The 15,304-nt window shown below is 51.0% G+C and overlaps 6 protein-coding genes across 6 annotated transcripts; 3 read left to right on the top strand and 3 right to left on the bottom strand.

Annotated features, from left to right (window-relative positions):
- Positions 1-473: 473 nt before the first annotated feature.
- Positions 474-3,374, bottom strand: BROUX77_000361 (uncharacterized protein; the record flags this gene model as incomplete). The annotated part of the gene is made up of 1 exon (XM_073748278.1): positions 474-3,374. The coding sequence occupies one exon, from the start codon at positions 3,372-3,374 to the stop codon at positions 474-476; it is 2,901 nt and encodes a 966-aa protein (XP_073608598.1).
- A 1,138-nt stretch (positions 3,375-4,512) lies between these two features.
- BROUX77_000360 (uncharacterized protein) lies at positions 4,513-6,482 on the top strand (the record flags this gene model as incomplete). The annotated part of the gene is made up of 2 exons (XM_073748267.1): positions 4,513-4,678; positions 4,789-6,482. The coding sequence occupies 2 exons, from the start codon at positions 4,513-4,515 to the stop codon at positions 6,480-6,482; spliced, it is 1,860 nt and encodes a 619-aa protein (XP_073608597.1).
- A 242-nt stretch (positions 6,483-6,724) lies between these two features.
- BROUX77_000359 (uncharacterized protein) lies at positions 6,725-7,474 on the bottom strand (the record flags this gene model as incomplete). Its single annotated transcript, XM_073748255.1, has 1 exon — positions 6,725-7,474. One exon carries the CDS (start codon positions 7,472-7,474, stop codon positions 6,725-6,727), a length of 750 nt encoding a protein of 249 aa, XP_073608596.1.
- Positions 7,475-8,478: 1,004 nt separating this feature from the next.
- Positions 8,479-9,814, bottom strand: BROUX77_000358 (uncharacterized protein; the record flags this gene model as incomplete). The annotated part of the gene is made up of 3 exons (XM_073748244.1): positions 8,479-9,166; positions 9,224-9,374; positions 9,610-9,814. The coding sequence occupies 3 exons, from the start codon at positions 9,812-9,814 to the stop codon at positions 8,479-8,481; spliced, it is 1,044 nt and encodes a 347-aa protein (XP_073608595.1).
- Positions 9,815-10,417: 603 nt separating this feature from the next.
- BROUX77_000357 (uncharacterized protein) lies at positions 10,418-11,383 on the top strand (the record flags this gene model as incomplete). The annotated part of the gene is made up of 2 exons (XM_073748233.1): positions 10,418-10,450; positions 10,517-11,383. 2 exons carry the CDS (start codon positions 10,418-10,420, stop codon positions 11,381-11,383), a joined length of 900 nt encoding a protein of 299 aa, XP_073608594.1.
- A 2,003-nt stretch (positions 11,384-13,386) lies between these two features.
- BROUX77_000356 (uncharacterized protein) lies at positions 13,387-15,016 on the top strand (the record flags this gene model as incomplete). The annotated part of the gene is made up of 2 exons (XM_073748222.1): positions 13,387-13,498; positions 13,569-15,016. The coding sequence occupies 2 exons, from the start codon at positions 13,387-13,389 to the stop codon at positions 15,014-15,016; spliced, it is 1,560 nt and encodes a 519-aa protein (XP_073608593.1).
- Between the last annotated feature and the right edge of the window lie 288 nt (positions 15,017-15,304).

Here is a 15,304-nt window from a genome sequence, read left to right as displayed (position 1 = left end):
TAGACTTTCGAGATATTTGACGATGTCAAAGTCGTACAAACATCTGTGTTACCTAATCCATTTCCCTTGTATCATGTGGCCCACTTTTATCTGTAGATGAACATTTCGATACGTACATATGTACATACAGCATGCCGCATCTCTGAAGTAAACATGACTACAAGGGCAAATGTTCCTATTCCCTGAGAGTGAATAGCAACATAATCTGTTCAAGAGTGATAATTATTGGATTCACATATCTCAAGTCTAGTTCATCGATGCCCTGTTTCGTATAATAGCGTCAGGAATGATGATTAAATTTATGCCATTTAGATGAGTAGGCTTGCTACATGATAGAAGGAAACAAAAACAAAAACTTCACGAAACATCATGCTCCCAAAACACCGGAAATGTAAAGTGCTGCAGACCGGCAAGCAACCAAGAAATAAGAAGAGAAGAAAAAGGTATTACATGTCACGCAAGTTGAAGCTCCTTCATTGCAGCATGTATGACAAGTCAGTCAGTCCCCCGAGTATTTTTTGGACATCAGCTCTATCCTGTGCACCTAGCACAGCCCTTTCAGACGTAGCTGGTTCATCCATTTTTGCAGTCTCACAAGTGTACATTGGCGTTTGCTTTACCACTAGAACTGTAGTCTGAGGCATAGGCGTAGGGGGTGGTGTTGGCTTAGGTGTATTATCCTCACATCTAGAGAGCGGGGCTGCAAATGATTCCATATCAACAGTGTGTCTCAGCGGTGACGATATGGTGGGAAAAGATTCGGATGGTGACATGGGAGACATGGATGCCAACATAGCAGAGCCAATCGGGGTAGAAGCGTCAGGGGAGAATGAAAAATCGGGAAGCTGGGCAGAGGATTTTGCAAGCGTCTCTTTTTCTACTGCTAGGTCCGGGAGATACATCATGGATGTTGCTGATAATGGCGAAGGAGTGTACGGCCGTGTAAGTCCGTGACTGGAAAGGATCGACCCGGAAAATGAGTTTTGGCGGCTCCGAGGGGAGAGGGAAGACCCAGAGCCTGGCGACAATGGAGCCAGCGATGTAACAGGAGATGATGCACCAGAGGCATACACAGAATGCGATGGAGTGTACACAGCCTGCAAAGTAGAAGGTATGTTTAGAGGCGACGGAAGACCGAAACTCGAGGATTCAAAGTTGAAGCTATCGTCCTGAATATGGCTCATGGAAAATGAAGCACTGGAAGAATCAACCATTTCACCCCAATCGTCATCGTCATCAACATCTTCGGTAGGTTTGAAACTTGACTCGGTTGACGTTTTGTCATCGGCTTGTGGTTGTGGCACAGTCGACTCCTCTGCCTCCTTGACGACATCAGATGCTGGAGGCTGATGTTTGGATCCGGCTGCCAAAGACCGAGTGCTATTCTTTATTTCAAGACTGCTTCGGCTTGAGGCCGACGATGGAGTCGCATCTTTAGGCGCAGAGCCTGGAGGCTGGGGAGGAGTTATGGAAAAAACAAAAGCATCGGCCTTGTCTCTTACCGGAGTAGTTGGCGATACAATGGAGCTCGTAGACGACACTGGCGCATGAAAACCACGGAAACCAGGCACAGAAATCGGTCGTGGCTGGGAGCGCTCTTTCGCACTCTTCTTCAGTTGGAGCCTCTCCGTCAATGCACTCATATCAACAGGATCGCTAGCAGATGTGTCGTTCCAGCTGAACATCTTGGTCGGAGCCTTCATAACAGGCGCGGACAAGCCGTGAAGACTACTCATCACACGACCAACTGTGCTCCCTTCCTCCATCCACCGCCGCACGATATTGACTGTATCTTTCTGTGTCGCCGAACCAGCCCATTTTACAGGTCTGTAATTGGCATCGTCGGCAAATTTGTGGCGTCGGGTGGATCCATGTCGGGATACACGGAGCCAGGTGCGGCGTTCGGATGTCGTGACAAATGAGTCGTATATGGTTTCAGGGAGAACCTCTCGAGTAGTCGCAGGGGGGTCACACAGTCCTTGAAAAAGTTCATCAATTGCGCCCATGTCGACATCCTTAGGCAATCTTGATCTAGGGATGAGGTCTAGACTCGATGGTGTACTAGGCTCAGAACTAGTCTTTTCTTGTTCGGGCGACTCGAGTAAGGGTACAGGCTCCTGAACAATAACCTGTTCGGACAGAACCTCATCACAATTTAGAGACTCTACTTTTGTAACTGTAAGTGAAGCAGGATCTACTTCTTCGATGTTCTCAGAAGTGCTGTCACCATCTGGCTTCGGCTTCTGGTGCATCTGGACCTTCGAGGCATCTTCGGCCTGGACTTCAACCTCAATCTTGTTTTCAGTTGAGCACTCGGCTTGGTTGTTTGGACTTTCTTCCGTGGCATCGGTACGGCATATTTGAGCTTCTTTCGCACTTTTAGTTTGTGTGTTGATGTGCTCTTCGGAGTCGGGTTTTTTGTTTTCATCTGGCAAAGTCATGTGTGAGTGTCTCCCGGTATGCATCACCGGTGATATCTGGCCCTGTGACACAGTTCGTGCGATTCCATCATATAAGCTGACTAGTGATTGAACCCGTGAAGATGCAGGTTCTCGGGGGGCTACTGAGTTCCGGGTTTTTCGGGGATTCAGTGAGTCGCTGCCATCTGAATACTTCGAAAGCTTTGGAACTTTTGGTACTTCCGATGAAGTCTGTGGAACAAGTTCGGATGGTTCCAGCGGTGCCACAGGTTTGGGGGTGGCCCCGGGAGCTTCATTTGTCTGGGGCTCCAGGGCAGGTTGTTCACTTGACTCAGGCCGGATTTCAAATGTGGATTCGGGAGTAGGTTCTGGCAAGATTTCAGGCTCCGGCTCAAGACTAACTTTCAGCTCGGACGGTGCGATAGAAGTAGTCGGGGACTCGGTTACTTCATCTTTTATTGAAGCCAAGGACGATATATCTTCGCTGAGTCGAGACGTACTCTCGTCTTGGGTCTCTTGCCCAGGCGACGCTGCGATATCAGCAGTGGCCCAAGGATCGACATCTATGTCAGTCGTAGTGCTCGATTTAGTCTCAATGGCGATGGCTGGTATGGGTTCAATCCGAACTTGAGTTGTTAAGCTGATATCAGGGGTGTGTTTATCCACCACTGTATCGTGACGCTGGTGGTAGGCATCTTGCTGGAGGGACGTGAAGCTCGAACCAAAGGCGGCTTCCTGTGAGTTTGAATCAGCCCAGTCGCCGAAGCCGTCATCGTCGTCCACGGACCAGGGCGAAGGATCACTCAAGTCAAGAAACGGCGTCTGGGGAGGCAGAGATTGCGGCGGAGTGACATTCTTGCTGAGGAAGTTTGTCGCGGAAAATACTGAAGCCCGAGATGGTGAAGGTGTTCGTGAGGCTGGATCGGCCCAAGGACTGCCCCAAGGATTATCCATTGGGAAGAGCGCAGCATTGCCAGGCGGCGGATCGTTGTCTATATGTGCGCACAGGACAGCGAGAAGTCAGATGTGGTTGGAAGAGGAAAGACAAAAAGATAGACAATCGTGGCAAGTAGGAGAGCGTACTTGTATGTCAACCAAAGGCGCAGAGACACTGGAACAGCCAGTTTGGTGCGTCAAGTCGTCAGTGGAGGAAGCCCCCCTATACAGGCATGCAAAGCAGTGGCAGGGGGTCCCGAAGAACACGACAACCAACCAACCGAGCAGGGATCCAGAGACTGTTGTCTGGGGCTAGCCATTGAAGTGCATTTGTCGTCCAAGCAGAAGCGAAGCAGACAAGGCAAAAGCCACACACAAAAGGGAATCAATGCGATGCCCCAGTACCGGCCGGATCCTGCTGTGCTCGAGAAGTCCAAAAAAGCTCATATCAGCTGCGGAATCGTGATATTGCATAGGACCATGAAACAACACGCATTAAGCGCTGATCCAAGCTTTCCGTGGCAGATACTCGGCTGATTGTGCACCCCAGGCACACACACTTTGTCTCAGGCCCCGGAAAGTGGCCCCGGCACAGAGCCACAAGCCGAGATACAGTTTCAGTGGCACAAACTTGATCCCGAGGTTGCCACACTGCGTAGCTGCTGTTTCCTGATGTCGGCGGTGGGCTTACTAATTAGCCGGTCTAGGGTTAGAGACATTCAAGGGTTAGGTGGTCCGGTATGCCTCAGCAATGCCAACAAACAGTTCATGATGGTCGGGCGTGCCCAACCATGTCAACGACAAGACTGCAGACGCACATCCAATAAGTTTTAGGCTTAGGCCTGGGCTTGCTTTAGCTCCCGTTCCGCCCCGTCGTCTATTTTGCACTTGTGCTAGCGACAAGTACTACAAGTATCTCGCCGTTCTGCTTGTTTGCTACTCCCTGTCCAACCCAGCCTTAGATCCCGATATTTTTGATTATCAATCAACTCCGTCTTTATTATCTAAGGACTGCTTCTATCGTTGCCACGTCTTTTTTCTCATCGAACTCATCTACTTTTTTTTTTCAATTTCAATTTCAATTTTGCTCTTGATCTTCCATTGATTCACGCACCCCACTCCTCCTCACTTATATCAACTAACTAACCTACAAATCATGGCCACTCCTCCTTCCCCTGTTGTTCATGGCGCCGAAGACAGTCTTGCGCCTCCGCGAGATCTATCGCATCTCTTCTCCGAAGTTACTCGACACCGCCAGCCATCGCAAGTCAAGGCCTTCTACAAGTATTTTCAGATTCCGGGAATAGGGAATATCGGAGCTGGTGAGCATTGTCCATAATGAATGCCCTTATCTGCGTCTTATCACTACTTGCAACTACAACTAGTTAGTTATGTAGTTCCCCATACATTGTGCTGACTAAATATCACAAAGGCCTGCCCCATGTTAGCTTGTTCCCCTTCGATACTCTAGAGGCTGAGACCGCTTCACCAGCGCGGTGGACTCCATCATCTGAGTTTGACGCGCCCGGCTCCTCCAGCGACTCCCCCCAGTCCGGGGAGCATACTTCACACATCACTGTACCTAAAACCTCCACCCAGTCCAACCTAGCTCGCAAGGTCGATCTCGCATCTGCCTTGCAATATGGAACTGCCGATGGCTACCCAGCGCTGCGCTCATTCCTGCGCCAGTTCAGTCGCGACGTAATGCACCCTAATTTCGCATACAGAGGAGGCCCTGAGATCATTCTCACCTGTGGCTCGACTGATGCCTTTAACAAGTCATTGAACCTACTAGTGAACTCATGGTCAGAGAGCGATCCGGTTAGCAAGCGCGAGGGTATCCTTGTTGAAAAGTACATGTACTCCAATGTGCTGGCCCAAGCCATGCCGCTTGGCATGAACATTGTTCCTGTTGAATTGGACGAGGAGGGCGTCCTAGCCTACGGACCGGGTAGCTTGGATGACGTCCTTGGAGACTGGGATTGTTCACAAGGCAAACGCCCACACATTATGTATACTGTGACAATGGGACATAACCCTACCAGTGGTGTGCTCTCTGTCCAGCGCCGCAAGGACGTGTACGCAATCGCCTGCAAGTATGACATCATCATTGTCGAAGATGACCCGTACTGGTACCTCCAGTTTCCCAACGCTGGCACCGAAGAAGCCAAGTCCCGCAACCAGCCTGCACCCGCTGTCCAGCCACTGACGGCCGGATGGACACCCATGCGCAAGTCTGGCTACAAGTTCGTCGACTCTCTCGTCCCCTCGTTCCTGCAGTTTGATACTGAGGGCCGAGTCATCCGTCTTGATACCTTCAGCAAGACCATTGCCCCGGGTTGTCGTATGGGCTGGATCACCACCCAGCCAGCCTTCATCGATCGTTTCATGCGCATCACCGAAGTCACGACACAGCAGCCCTCGGGCTTCGTCCAAAGCATGGTCGCCGAGCTGCTTCTGGGCGAGCAGCCTAACGCCACCATGTCCGCTTTCCAGCGCCTCACGCGCCGCGAGCAGGCGTCCTTTTCCGGGTGGAACATGGACGGCTGGGTACGCTGGCTGGCTGGTCTCAATGGTGTATATGAGCGCCGCATGAGCTGCATGAGCCGCATCCTAGACAACGGCGCGTATCAGCTGAAGCAGTCAACGCCGGTCGACCCTGTTGCGGCTGACTGGGGCGTCATCACCAAGACGCGCCTTTTGTCTTTCAACTGGCCGCAAGGCGGCATGTTTCTCTGGCTGCGCGTCCACTTTGAACACCATCCGCTCTGGAATGCCCCCGGCGTCGAGTTCCCTCGGATCACTGGCCCTATGCTTTCTACCGCATTGCTGGTGTTCTTGATGCACAAGCCGTTCCTCGTACTCAGTACACCTGGAATGATGTTTGGCGCAACCAACCAGATAAAACAAGAGAGCGGCTGGCGCTTCGTGCGCTTATGTTTTGGCGCCGAGCATGAAGACGGCATTGCGCCAATTACACAGCGCTTTGTTGATGGCGTACAACGATTCTGGAGAATCAAAACCCCTGCTGAGATGGAGAAATATGTCAAGGAGATTTCAGCTCCTAATTCTGAAGCATTGGAGACGACCGGTGTTGCGAACCTGGGAACATTCATGAATTGTTAATCCAAATGTAGTGTATGAGTATTATATACAGGAATTGTAGCTTGCAGAACCTTGGCAATATATCCGCCGTGTGACCTCGCCTAGCGCTACCTTGCGACCGCATACATTTCCACGCCGCATATAGACTGATTTGAATGACTCATGTATGGAAAGAAAACAGCTATATGCACTCGCCTTCAATATTCCGTGAGCGAGCCTCGGCATAAAACAAAATCATGTAACGCATTTGTAGATGACGTGGTTTACTTGGGAATATGGCCGTGTGGAGTGTAGTTGAACAGATTGGGATCGCACAACAACCCCCCTGGGACGCCACCGTTGCCTAATGGAGGCGGCAGTGGATTGGATGGGGGCGGCAGCTGGTTGACACTTGAAGGGGGGTGGCCAATATGAGTGACTCGGCCCGAGCTGGGATCAAGAGGACTAAGCTGGACGGGTGCGTGACTAGATGCGCTACCGTTTTGAGAGCGTAGAATCGCCTGAACATCATTATAAATATCTTTCTTTGTAAAATAACTGTGTTCGTCCTCGCCGACAATCTTGAGAACTGTGTGTATGTCTTGGGCCTTCATGCCGGAATCCTGGATGGTTGCTGCCAAAACCTCTTTCTGTTTTTTGCTCCGGCGCCGAAGGGTGGGATGTTCGGAAGGATCAGTAGAAGGCGGGTGGTTGTGATAGGGCTGTATTATCTTGTACACCCATTGATTGTTCGTTGCATGCGTGGCAATGCAACTAATTCTGTAGCGGCAATTGACCTTGGCCGTGGAGGAGCTGCGGATGTTCTGGCTCTTTGAGCGTCTGGGCTTGTTGCGATCGCACTCGAGCGTAGTGTAGCCGAGGCCGGTATCAGGATCTATCTTGGTGGACCTTTTGATAATGGCGCATTTGCTATGATCGCGATGGAAGGCCTGCAAGAAGAGAAACAGCTCATCAAAGGTAGCAAAGCCGGGCGACGGCGGCGGTAGAGCAAACAAGGTGAGAGGATGCTCCATTTCGGTGGGGGGGAGGTGTCGTGAAGAGGCCGTGTATAGATCGCTAATGATGGTTGACTCAAGGGCGAGATCGAGGACGATGATTGTCGCAGAAACAAATGGCACAGTATTCAGGTGAGGGACAAGGAGAAGAATTACCTCCGTAGTTCAATTGCCGGTGTCTTTGGCTTTATAGGGGTGCGGAGAAGAGAGACTGGGATCCTGCTCCAGGGGGTTACTTTTTCCTGAGCCTAGATCACAACAGTACGCGTCGCCGTTTCCGATGCTAGAAGCAAAAAATGTCTACTACAACAGCAACAAATGGAATACAGCTAGCAGTGGCGAGAACAAGAGGAGTTTAATGTTGATGGACCACAGTTCATGATAATGTTGATGCAATGTACTTGTACATACAAGCGTTTGTATATACTTGTACATTGTACATATCTATCAACTCTCCAAGGAGTTAGGTATTAGGTAGCCCCACACTCTGAGCGCTATAACCCTTTTCCCGGTTTGCATGTCATGTACGTAGGGTTACAGCACAGTTCGTTACCGCAATAGGGAAATAGTGGGCTCGAGTTGGGGGTCGGGGCGACAAAAAAGTCTTGGCAAGGTTCGGTTCCTGGTGTCAGCCAACCCAAATAACGAAATAACTCATCAATACACTAATCTTTCCGCCAGTAGGTAGTTCATGCGTATTTTACTTTTTTTGTATTCAGTTATCACGGCCCGTGAAGATAAGTGTCGTGAATATGACCAATTGGAATGAAGTATTCACCGCATCAATTATGCGAGTCAATCTTACCCCTTTTCTGGAATTTATTCGACAACGGTCTCGTGTTGACTCCCGTTCTGATTACCTGGACGCCAAACACTAATATCAAAAAGAAGAAATGCGTTGTCCAAGCCCATGGACTGGTGTTTTATTTGCTTGAAAAAGTCCCATTTTTGTTTCCTTTATTCATTCATAGAAGCTTGCCTACAGAAGCAATAACAAACTCGTTCTTCCGCTAAACACCAACTTACGCCTTCTTGGCGAAAGTAGCGGCGTAGGGGTTGAGGCGGAGCATGACCTGCTTGTTGCGGAGAGGGTTCTTCTTCTGGACCGAAGCGCGGCGGGTCAGCTTCTCACCCTTGGGGGCGTTCAGGGCGGACTGAGTCTCGGAAGAGTTGATCAGTCTGCCAAGGTCGGCCTGCGACACAATGTTGGAGGGCAAGAGGAAGTCCTTCTTCAGGGCAGAGGGTTCGGTGGTGGTGCCGTAGATGGTGTCCAGGGCCTTGAAGGCAGCGGAGGTCCAGATAACAAAACGGCCGAGGTGACCACCGGGAGCCAGCTGCAGCAGGTTCAGGGCGGTGACGGGGGAAGCCTCAACACCGGGGATGTTGCGGAGACCGTTCAGGAGGTCCTTGCCATCAGCCTCAGCGTCGTAAACGACGAGAGGACCACGGCGCTGCCGAGTGCGGCGGCCACGGAGCTTACCCTTACCGGCACGGAGCTTCTTGGAGGCCTTGACCTTCTCCAGCTCGGGACCAGCACCGACAGACTTCAGCAGAGCAACGGCAGCGGCAGTCTTAGAGATGGCGGACTCAGCAACGAGAGCAGAGTCGACAACCAGGGGAACCTCGGAGACGGTGGAGATCTGGTGACCACGGGCCAGAAGCAGGGGAGCAACGGCCGAGGCGGCAACGGCAGAGACAGTAGCGTAGCGCCTGGTGACTTGTTAGCGTTGTATATCTAGAAGCAAGAGATTTTAGAATTCAACTCACTTCTGGTTCTGGTTGATCTTGACGTGCCACTTGCGCCAGACCTTGGTAGGGGCGAACATGCGACCGGAGCGGCACATGTTACCGAAGGCGGCCTGACCAGCACGGTGGGTACCGGAACCAGAGACACGAGGGATACGGGCAACAGCACGACCTGTTTACTTGTTAGCACCGGGCTTTGCTTTTGAGAATTGAAAATTATTCTTGGCGAGGGGTACCCGCTGGAACCTCAAAAACCTTTGCCGAGTGAAAATTTTGTCCATGAGCTAGTTCCAGTTCAGCTGGAATTGCTTTGGGCATTCAAACATGGCAGAAAGAGATTGACAGGTTCCAGGCTGGGCATTTCGTCGTTCTTCGAGGATATCGATTTCGTTGAAGGATTGACTAACCAGTTCCCCAAGACTCGGCCGAGGTCTGGTGGCCGGCCTTCTCGCTGACGGAGTAGGGCTGGCGGCGGTTCTTGTTCATGCCAGTGTGAACGTGCTGAACAATGTCAGGACGGATAGGGCTGGAGAAGACAGCGGGGATGGTCAGGGTGGCGCCGGTAGCGACGCCATCCTTTCCGATGATGTTGACAGTGGGACGGGAAGCCATTGTATCTCTCGGTCGTCTGTATTGAAGAAAGACGAATTGTTAGAAATTGAGTTGAAAATTAAAATTGGTTGAATGAAGTCTGGGACAATATGCATCTTTGCCGTACACTGAAATATGGGACAGGGCAGCACCTCTCTTTATGACAAAAACTTACCTGAGACTTTCGGTATGGTGATAGGGAAACACTGGAGGTTAGGAGGCTCCGTCGAGATTTCGCACCCGTAAACTTTTGGGTAGATTGAATTTTTTTGAACATTAGTGGGCTTGTGGCCCTAATCGGTACATTGCCGCCACAAAACTGGATATTGTAGCACGTGACTATCTTGTTCTATCGATAAGGAGTGGGGCACTCCATGTGGCTGCTACTCTTTCCTTATTTGGACAGCTATTACAGCCCCTGTCAGGCTTGTTCAAAACATCACGATAGAATCGAGGGGCAATTAATCAGCAGAGAAGGACTAGACAGAGTCATGAGGAGTTGCATAGCAGCCTACATCAACAAAAAACATAGGATGCCGGCAATTTCTTTTTTTTCTTGATCACATATCTGCTATACTAACACTACTATCTCATTCTATTTTCAACACAGGTACTGCTTTTAATATGTCTACTACAAAGGTGAAGCACATTGTTCTGGTATGTTGTGTACTCCTCATTCCCTCGGACTTATTGCAACATCATGACTTACACGGTAATATTTAGGTGCTATCTGGAAAAGGTGGCGTCGGAAAGTCATCGGTGACGACCCAACTTGCTTTGTCGTTGACATTAGCTGGCCATTCAGTGGGTGTGCTTGATGTCGATCTCACGGGACCATCCATGCCTCGTATGCTCTCTATAGAGGATGCCAAGGTTCATCAGGCTCCTGGTGGCTGGCTCCCTGTAACTGTTCACGAGGCCGACCCTAGCAGAGGTATTGGATCTCTCAGAGCCATGAGCTTAGGGTTCCTATTGCCTGACAAAGGAGATGCGGTTGTCTGGCGGGGGCCCAAGAAGACTGCCATGGTCAAGCAGTTTCTGTCAGATGTTCTTTGGGATGAGACAGACTATCTTCTCATTGACACTCCCCCGGGAACAAGCGATGAACACATATCCCTAGCAGAGAACCTGCTGAGGGATTCCCGGCCGGGGCAGGTCGCTGGTGCTGTAGTTGTCACGACACCACAAGCAGTTGCAGTTGCTGATGTGCGTAAGGAACTTAACTTTTGCGTCAAGACAGGAATCCGCGTTCTAGGAGTTGTTGAGAACATGAGCGGGTTTGTTTGTGAAAACTGCTCAGAATGCACAGACATCTTTGGGTCTGGCGGTGGAAAGACGATGGCTGAAGACTTCAAGGTGCCGTTTCTTGGTTCTATCCCTATCGACATGCAGTTCATCCAGTTGATCGAAACAGGCCGGAGACCACAGTATCCTGCAGGTACAATTGTTGGCGGGAAGGATATCTCGTCAGGAGAAACCAAGGACCAGGAAGCCCTGGAGGAGGACTGCTCGTTGGTAGGGAAGTACAGGTGCTGCTCATTATCTTATCTGTTTGAGGGAATCACGCAGCAGATGATAGACAACATCTAATAGGGAGGGATTTGGTCTTTTGGAACGCCACATGAGTTAGACACATTCCATACAGATGAACGACTGCAAAGCCTTTTGGGATAACTACATCTCGACAGAACCCCTTCTTTGCATCAAGCTCGAGGCTCATCTGTACAGGCAGCCCCAAAACCCTGCCAAGACATTGGTATGGACAAGCTCCCGGCGCCGTGTCACCAGCCATATGGACACTATTGAGCGGGATCAGCCACTTGACCGCTCGATCCCGCGTGTCTTTGCCGTGACAGCATGAGGAATGCTTCTGAGTAGCAATCCTCCCGCCTTTGGAGCGTCGACTTAAGTATGTAGTTATATATAAAGACAAGGGCATCCTCATACGGCCAAGTCAGTATGTGTAGAGAGTCTATGGGCCTCAATCACGGAGTCACAGTGAGCGATATGGGAGAGTACAAACTATGTGCAAATATAGGGTTACATGTGTATGTAGTTGTATATGCGCATCCAGCACAGGCAGGGTGGGCCTCATTGGTGCTGTCCGGGCTGACCTCGTGGAACTTGGGCCAAGAGCCATAATGCTCGCACCCGAAGGTGGTGCAGGCCGCCAATCAACGGGCCTATTCTCGCTGGAGCGCCCACACAGCGACCCACCGACGGAGAAAATATGAACTATGGAGATGGAGTCGAATAGAGCTACAGACACGCCACGATAATGGCAGCCGGCGGCGACCCCGCACACCCATCCGTGGCAGGCAAAATTTTGTGCAGCAAAAGAAGGACACGCACGCCAATCGTGGCAGAAGAGAGAAGCGCAGAAGCACGACTCAGCGTGCAGGCTTCCACAATCCTTGCTTGCTGCAGGCCCAAAGTGTCACTGTCGGGAACAGGCAAAGTTTTCTCGCTCTCGCCCTTGCCCTCACCCTGGCTTGGCTGGCCGCCCTGCCATCAAGACACGGACGCTGACTGGGCTTTTGAGGACAGCCTTCATTTTGGCCATCTGAAAGGCCTCAGTGCTGCTCTTCCGCCCTTCGCCGAGAAGCCCGTCCGTTTTCTGCCGTTCTCCGCCTCAAATGTCGCCCATTTCTGTCCGTGGCCGCTGGTTGAGGTCAATATTGTTTGTGTCCAAGGTCTGACTTGAGAAAACTTGGCTCCCCTAACAGTCGACTTGTACGCTCTTTTCTCAGTCCGCGATCCTTCTGTCGATTCCTTGCAGCGCAGTGGGCAAAAATGGAAGAAAATATGCAGCAGAAAAAAAAAACAAAGCCCCGCCGTCAATCCATCGCATTCCTTGCTCGTGCTGGCCCTGCTGGCCCGGCCCTGGTATTGCCCACCGGCCCACAAAGAACCAGTGTCAGTGTCGGTGTGATGGTAAGAGAGATGTGAGCCTACCCTGTCGTGCGCTCAGAAATTGTCAATGTCCGCTTCCTTTTTAGTCGCTAGCACCGCTGCTAACTATCAACTTTTTGTTCTTAGTCTTGTTGCCGCATCTTTTTTTTTTCTTTCCAAACACCTCCATTGTCAACCAGTCTGCAATCCGAGTCTCACCCCAGAAATCCGCCTTCTCCGTCTACCACCGCTGCCTACGCTTCACAATCCACACACCCGCCTGCTCCATCCGTTCCCAGATAGCCTCGTCTGCTGGGCCCGATACTTCGTCATAGGTATCGGTTTCTGCAAGATTGAGGTCGCAACAGAGCCATCATTCCGGTCCGAAAGATCTTCCATCTTCCCATCCGCGGCCGACCTCCTTAACGTCCCTTTGTGACGTTATTTTCTTCCTCATATCCATTGTAGCTGGCAACCGCCAGCACTCACACCAGGCCACCACTCTTCCTGTGGGCCTACTCTCTCAATCGAGCACCGCATAGTTCGTTTGAGTGGTAGCTAGTGCTCCGCGGATCAAGCGATCACAGCTCCGAAGGATAGAAACATCTGCCGGCGTCCAACTTCCTGCATCCGCTTCGAGAAACACTGTGCTGCGCCAAGTCTCCTTTTCTACGTCCGCCTCTTCTTTTCAATCTTGAAAGATGAGCTTCTACAGCAACAGCGTCAACATGATGGGCACTTCTGTGGGCACTCCCTCTCGCACCATCAACCACGATGTCGCGGCCGATCTCGACTCGACCAATGCTTTTGAGGGTGAGCCTTCTATCCATTCGCATACAACACGGCATGCCCCATATATCCCATGCTAACTTCCTCCTTTTAGGTCCCGAAAAGCTACTCGAGGTTTGGTTTGCCCCCAGCCCCACTTCCCTGCCGGCCTCAGTTAAAGAAAACGGTCTCAAGGCGGTTCCTGCAGAGAAGTGGGTTTCTATGCTTGACATGGTCAACTGCAAGATCCTTTCGGTCCTCAACTCTGAAAATGTTGACGCTTACCTGCTTTCCGAGTCGAGCATGTTTGTCTTTCCTCACAAGATCATCTTGAAGACTTGCGGTACCACCACTCTACTTCTGGGTCTCCAGCGTATGCTGCACATTGCCGCCCTTCATGCCGGCTTTCCCTTCCACAACGCCAAGTCGGCCGATGAGATCAAGGCTGCTGCTACTCCCTACCGTGTTTTCTACAGTCGCAAGAACTTCTTGTTCCCTGACAAGCAGCACGGCCCTCACCGGAGTTGGAACCAGGAAGTCAAGTATCTTGATGATATGTTCGAGGGTGGCAGTGCCTACATGGTTGGAAAGATGAACGGTGATCACTGGTACCTGTACATCACGTCCCCTCAGAGTTCTCTCACTCCCCCTCGTACCCCCGAAGAGGAGGATCTGCTACCTGATGGCTTTACCCGCGATCAGCTGGCCAGAATCCCTGCCACAATTTCCGGACGCTTTAGCGGTAGCTCCGAAGAAGTTAACGACGAAACACTAGAGATTCTCATGACTGATCTCGACCCTGAACAAGCCAAGCAGTGGTACCTGGAGCACGCGAGTGCGGTCGCGGGCGAGAAGGGCTTGGCCGATGTCTACACGCCCGCCAAGGTTAATGGCAAGCATGAGGACTTTGCCGATGTCTTTGGAAACGGCACCCGCCTTAGTGAAGACGGAACTCCCGAGCCCGAGCAGGAACTGGCTCTGCAAGACAGCATGACTACTGAGGGCCATGCCTATGGAACTATTGTCAGCAACAACTGTGGCTTGGCCGATGTCTACCCTACTTCGCAGTACCCTGACGCACGGATTGATGCCTACCTGTTTACGCCTTGTGGCTTTTCTGCAAATGGTGTCGTCCCAGCTCCTCTTGCTGCTACTACGTCTGACGATGATGAACTCAACAAATCCAAGGAGTCTCCTGCCGCGCACTACTTCACCGTCCATGTGACCCCCGAGCCCCACTGCTCTTATGCCTCGTTTGAGACAAACGTTCCGAGCGGCCAAAGCGGACGCACCACTGGTGATATTATTGAGCATGTAGTCGGCATTTTCAGACCGGGTCGTTTCAGCGTCACTCTCTTTGAAGCCAAGGACGCACGTAAGGACCGGTTCGACCAGGATGGGTCACTGGTTCGTACCAAGAAGGTAGCTTGCCCTGTTCGTGGATACAAACGCATCGACCACATCGTCCATGATTTCGAGGATTACGATCTAGTCTTCCGATTCTATGAGCGTGACGATTGGACTGGTCCCCGCACTACTCGTGTAGGCGAATTCTGCATGTGAAAACATAACGAAAGTTGTAAGGTTTAAAAATCTACCGAAACATGTATGAAGTGATTTGGGTGTGGATTGCGGAAGTATGAATAACTTCATGATCCTACCTACCTAACTAGTTAAATTATATTTCAATACACAATGATCTTGAAAACTTACAAGTTCTCACGTAAAAATCAATGTTCTGAGAAAAGTGATCTAGAATAAACCTAGTGATTGTTTAGGGTTCATTGGGACAAACTAGGGCTCTCTATAGGGTCTGACGTCATGTCCCTCTATCCATAATTTTTAGGCTGG

This window comes from Berkeleyomyces rouxiae (assembly GCF_048999995.1).
Source record: "Berkeleyomyces rouxiae strain 22BRR77 chromosome Unknown BrBRR77_ptg000001l, whole genome shotgun sequence".
Lineage (NCBI taxonomy): Eukaryota > Fungi > Ascomycota > Sordariomycetes > Microascales > Ceratocystidaceae > Berkeleyomyces > Berkeleyomyces rouxiae.
The sequence above is the reverse complement of the archived record's forward strand: the minus strand, read 5'-3'. Positions and strand labels throughout refer to the sequence as shown.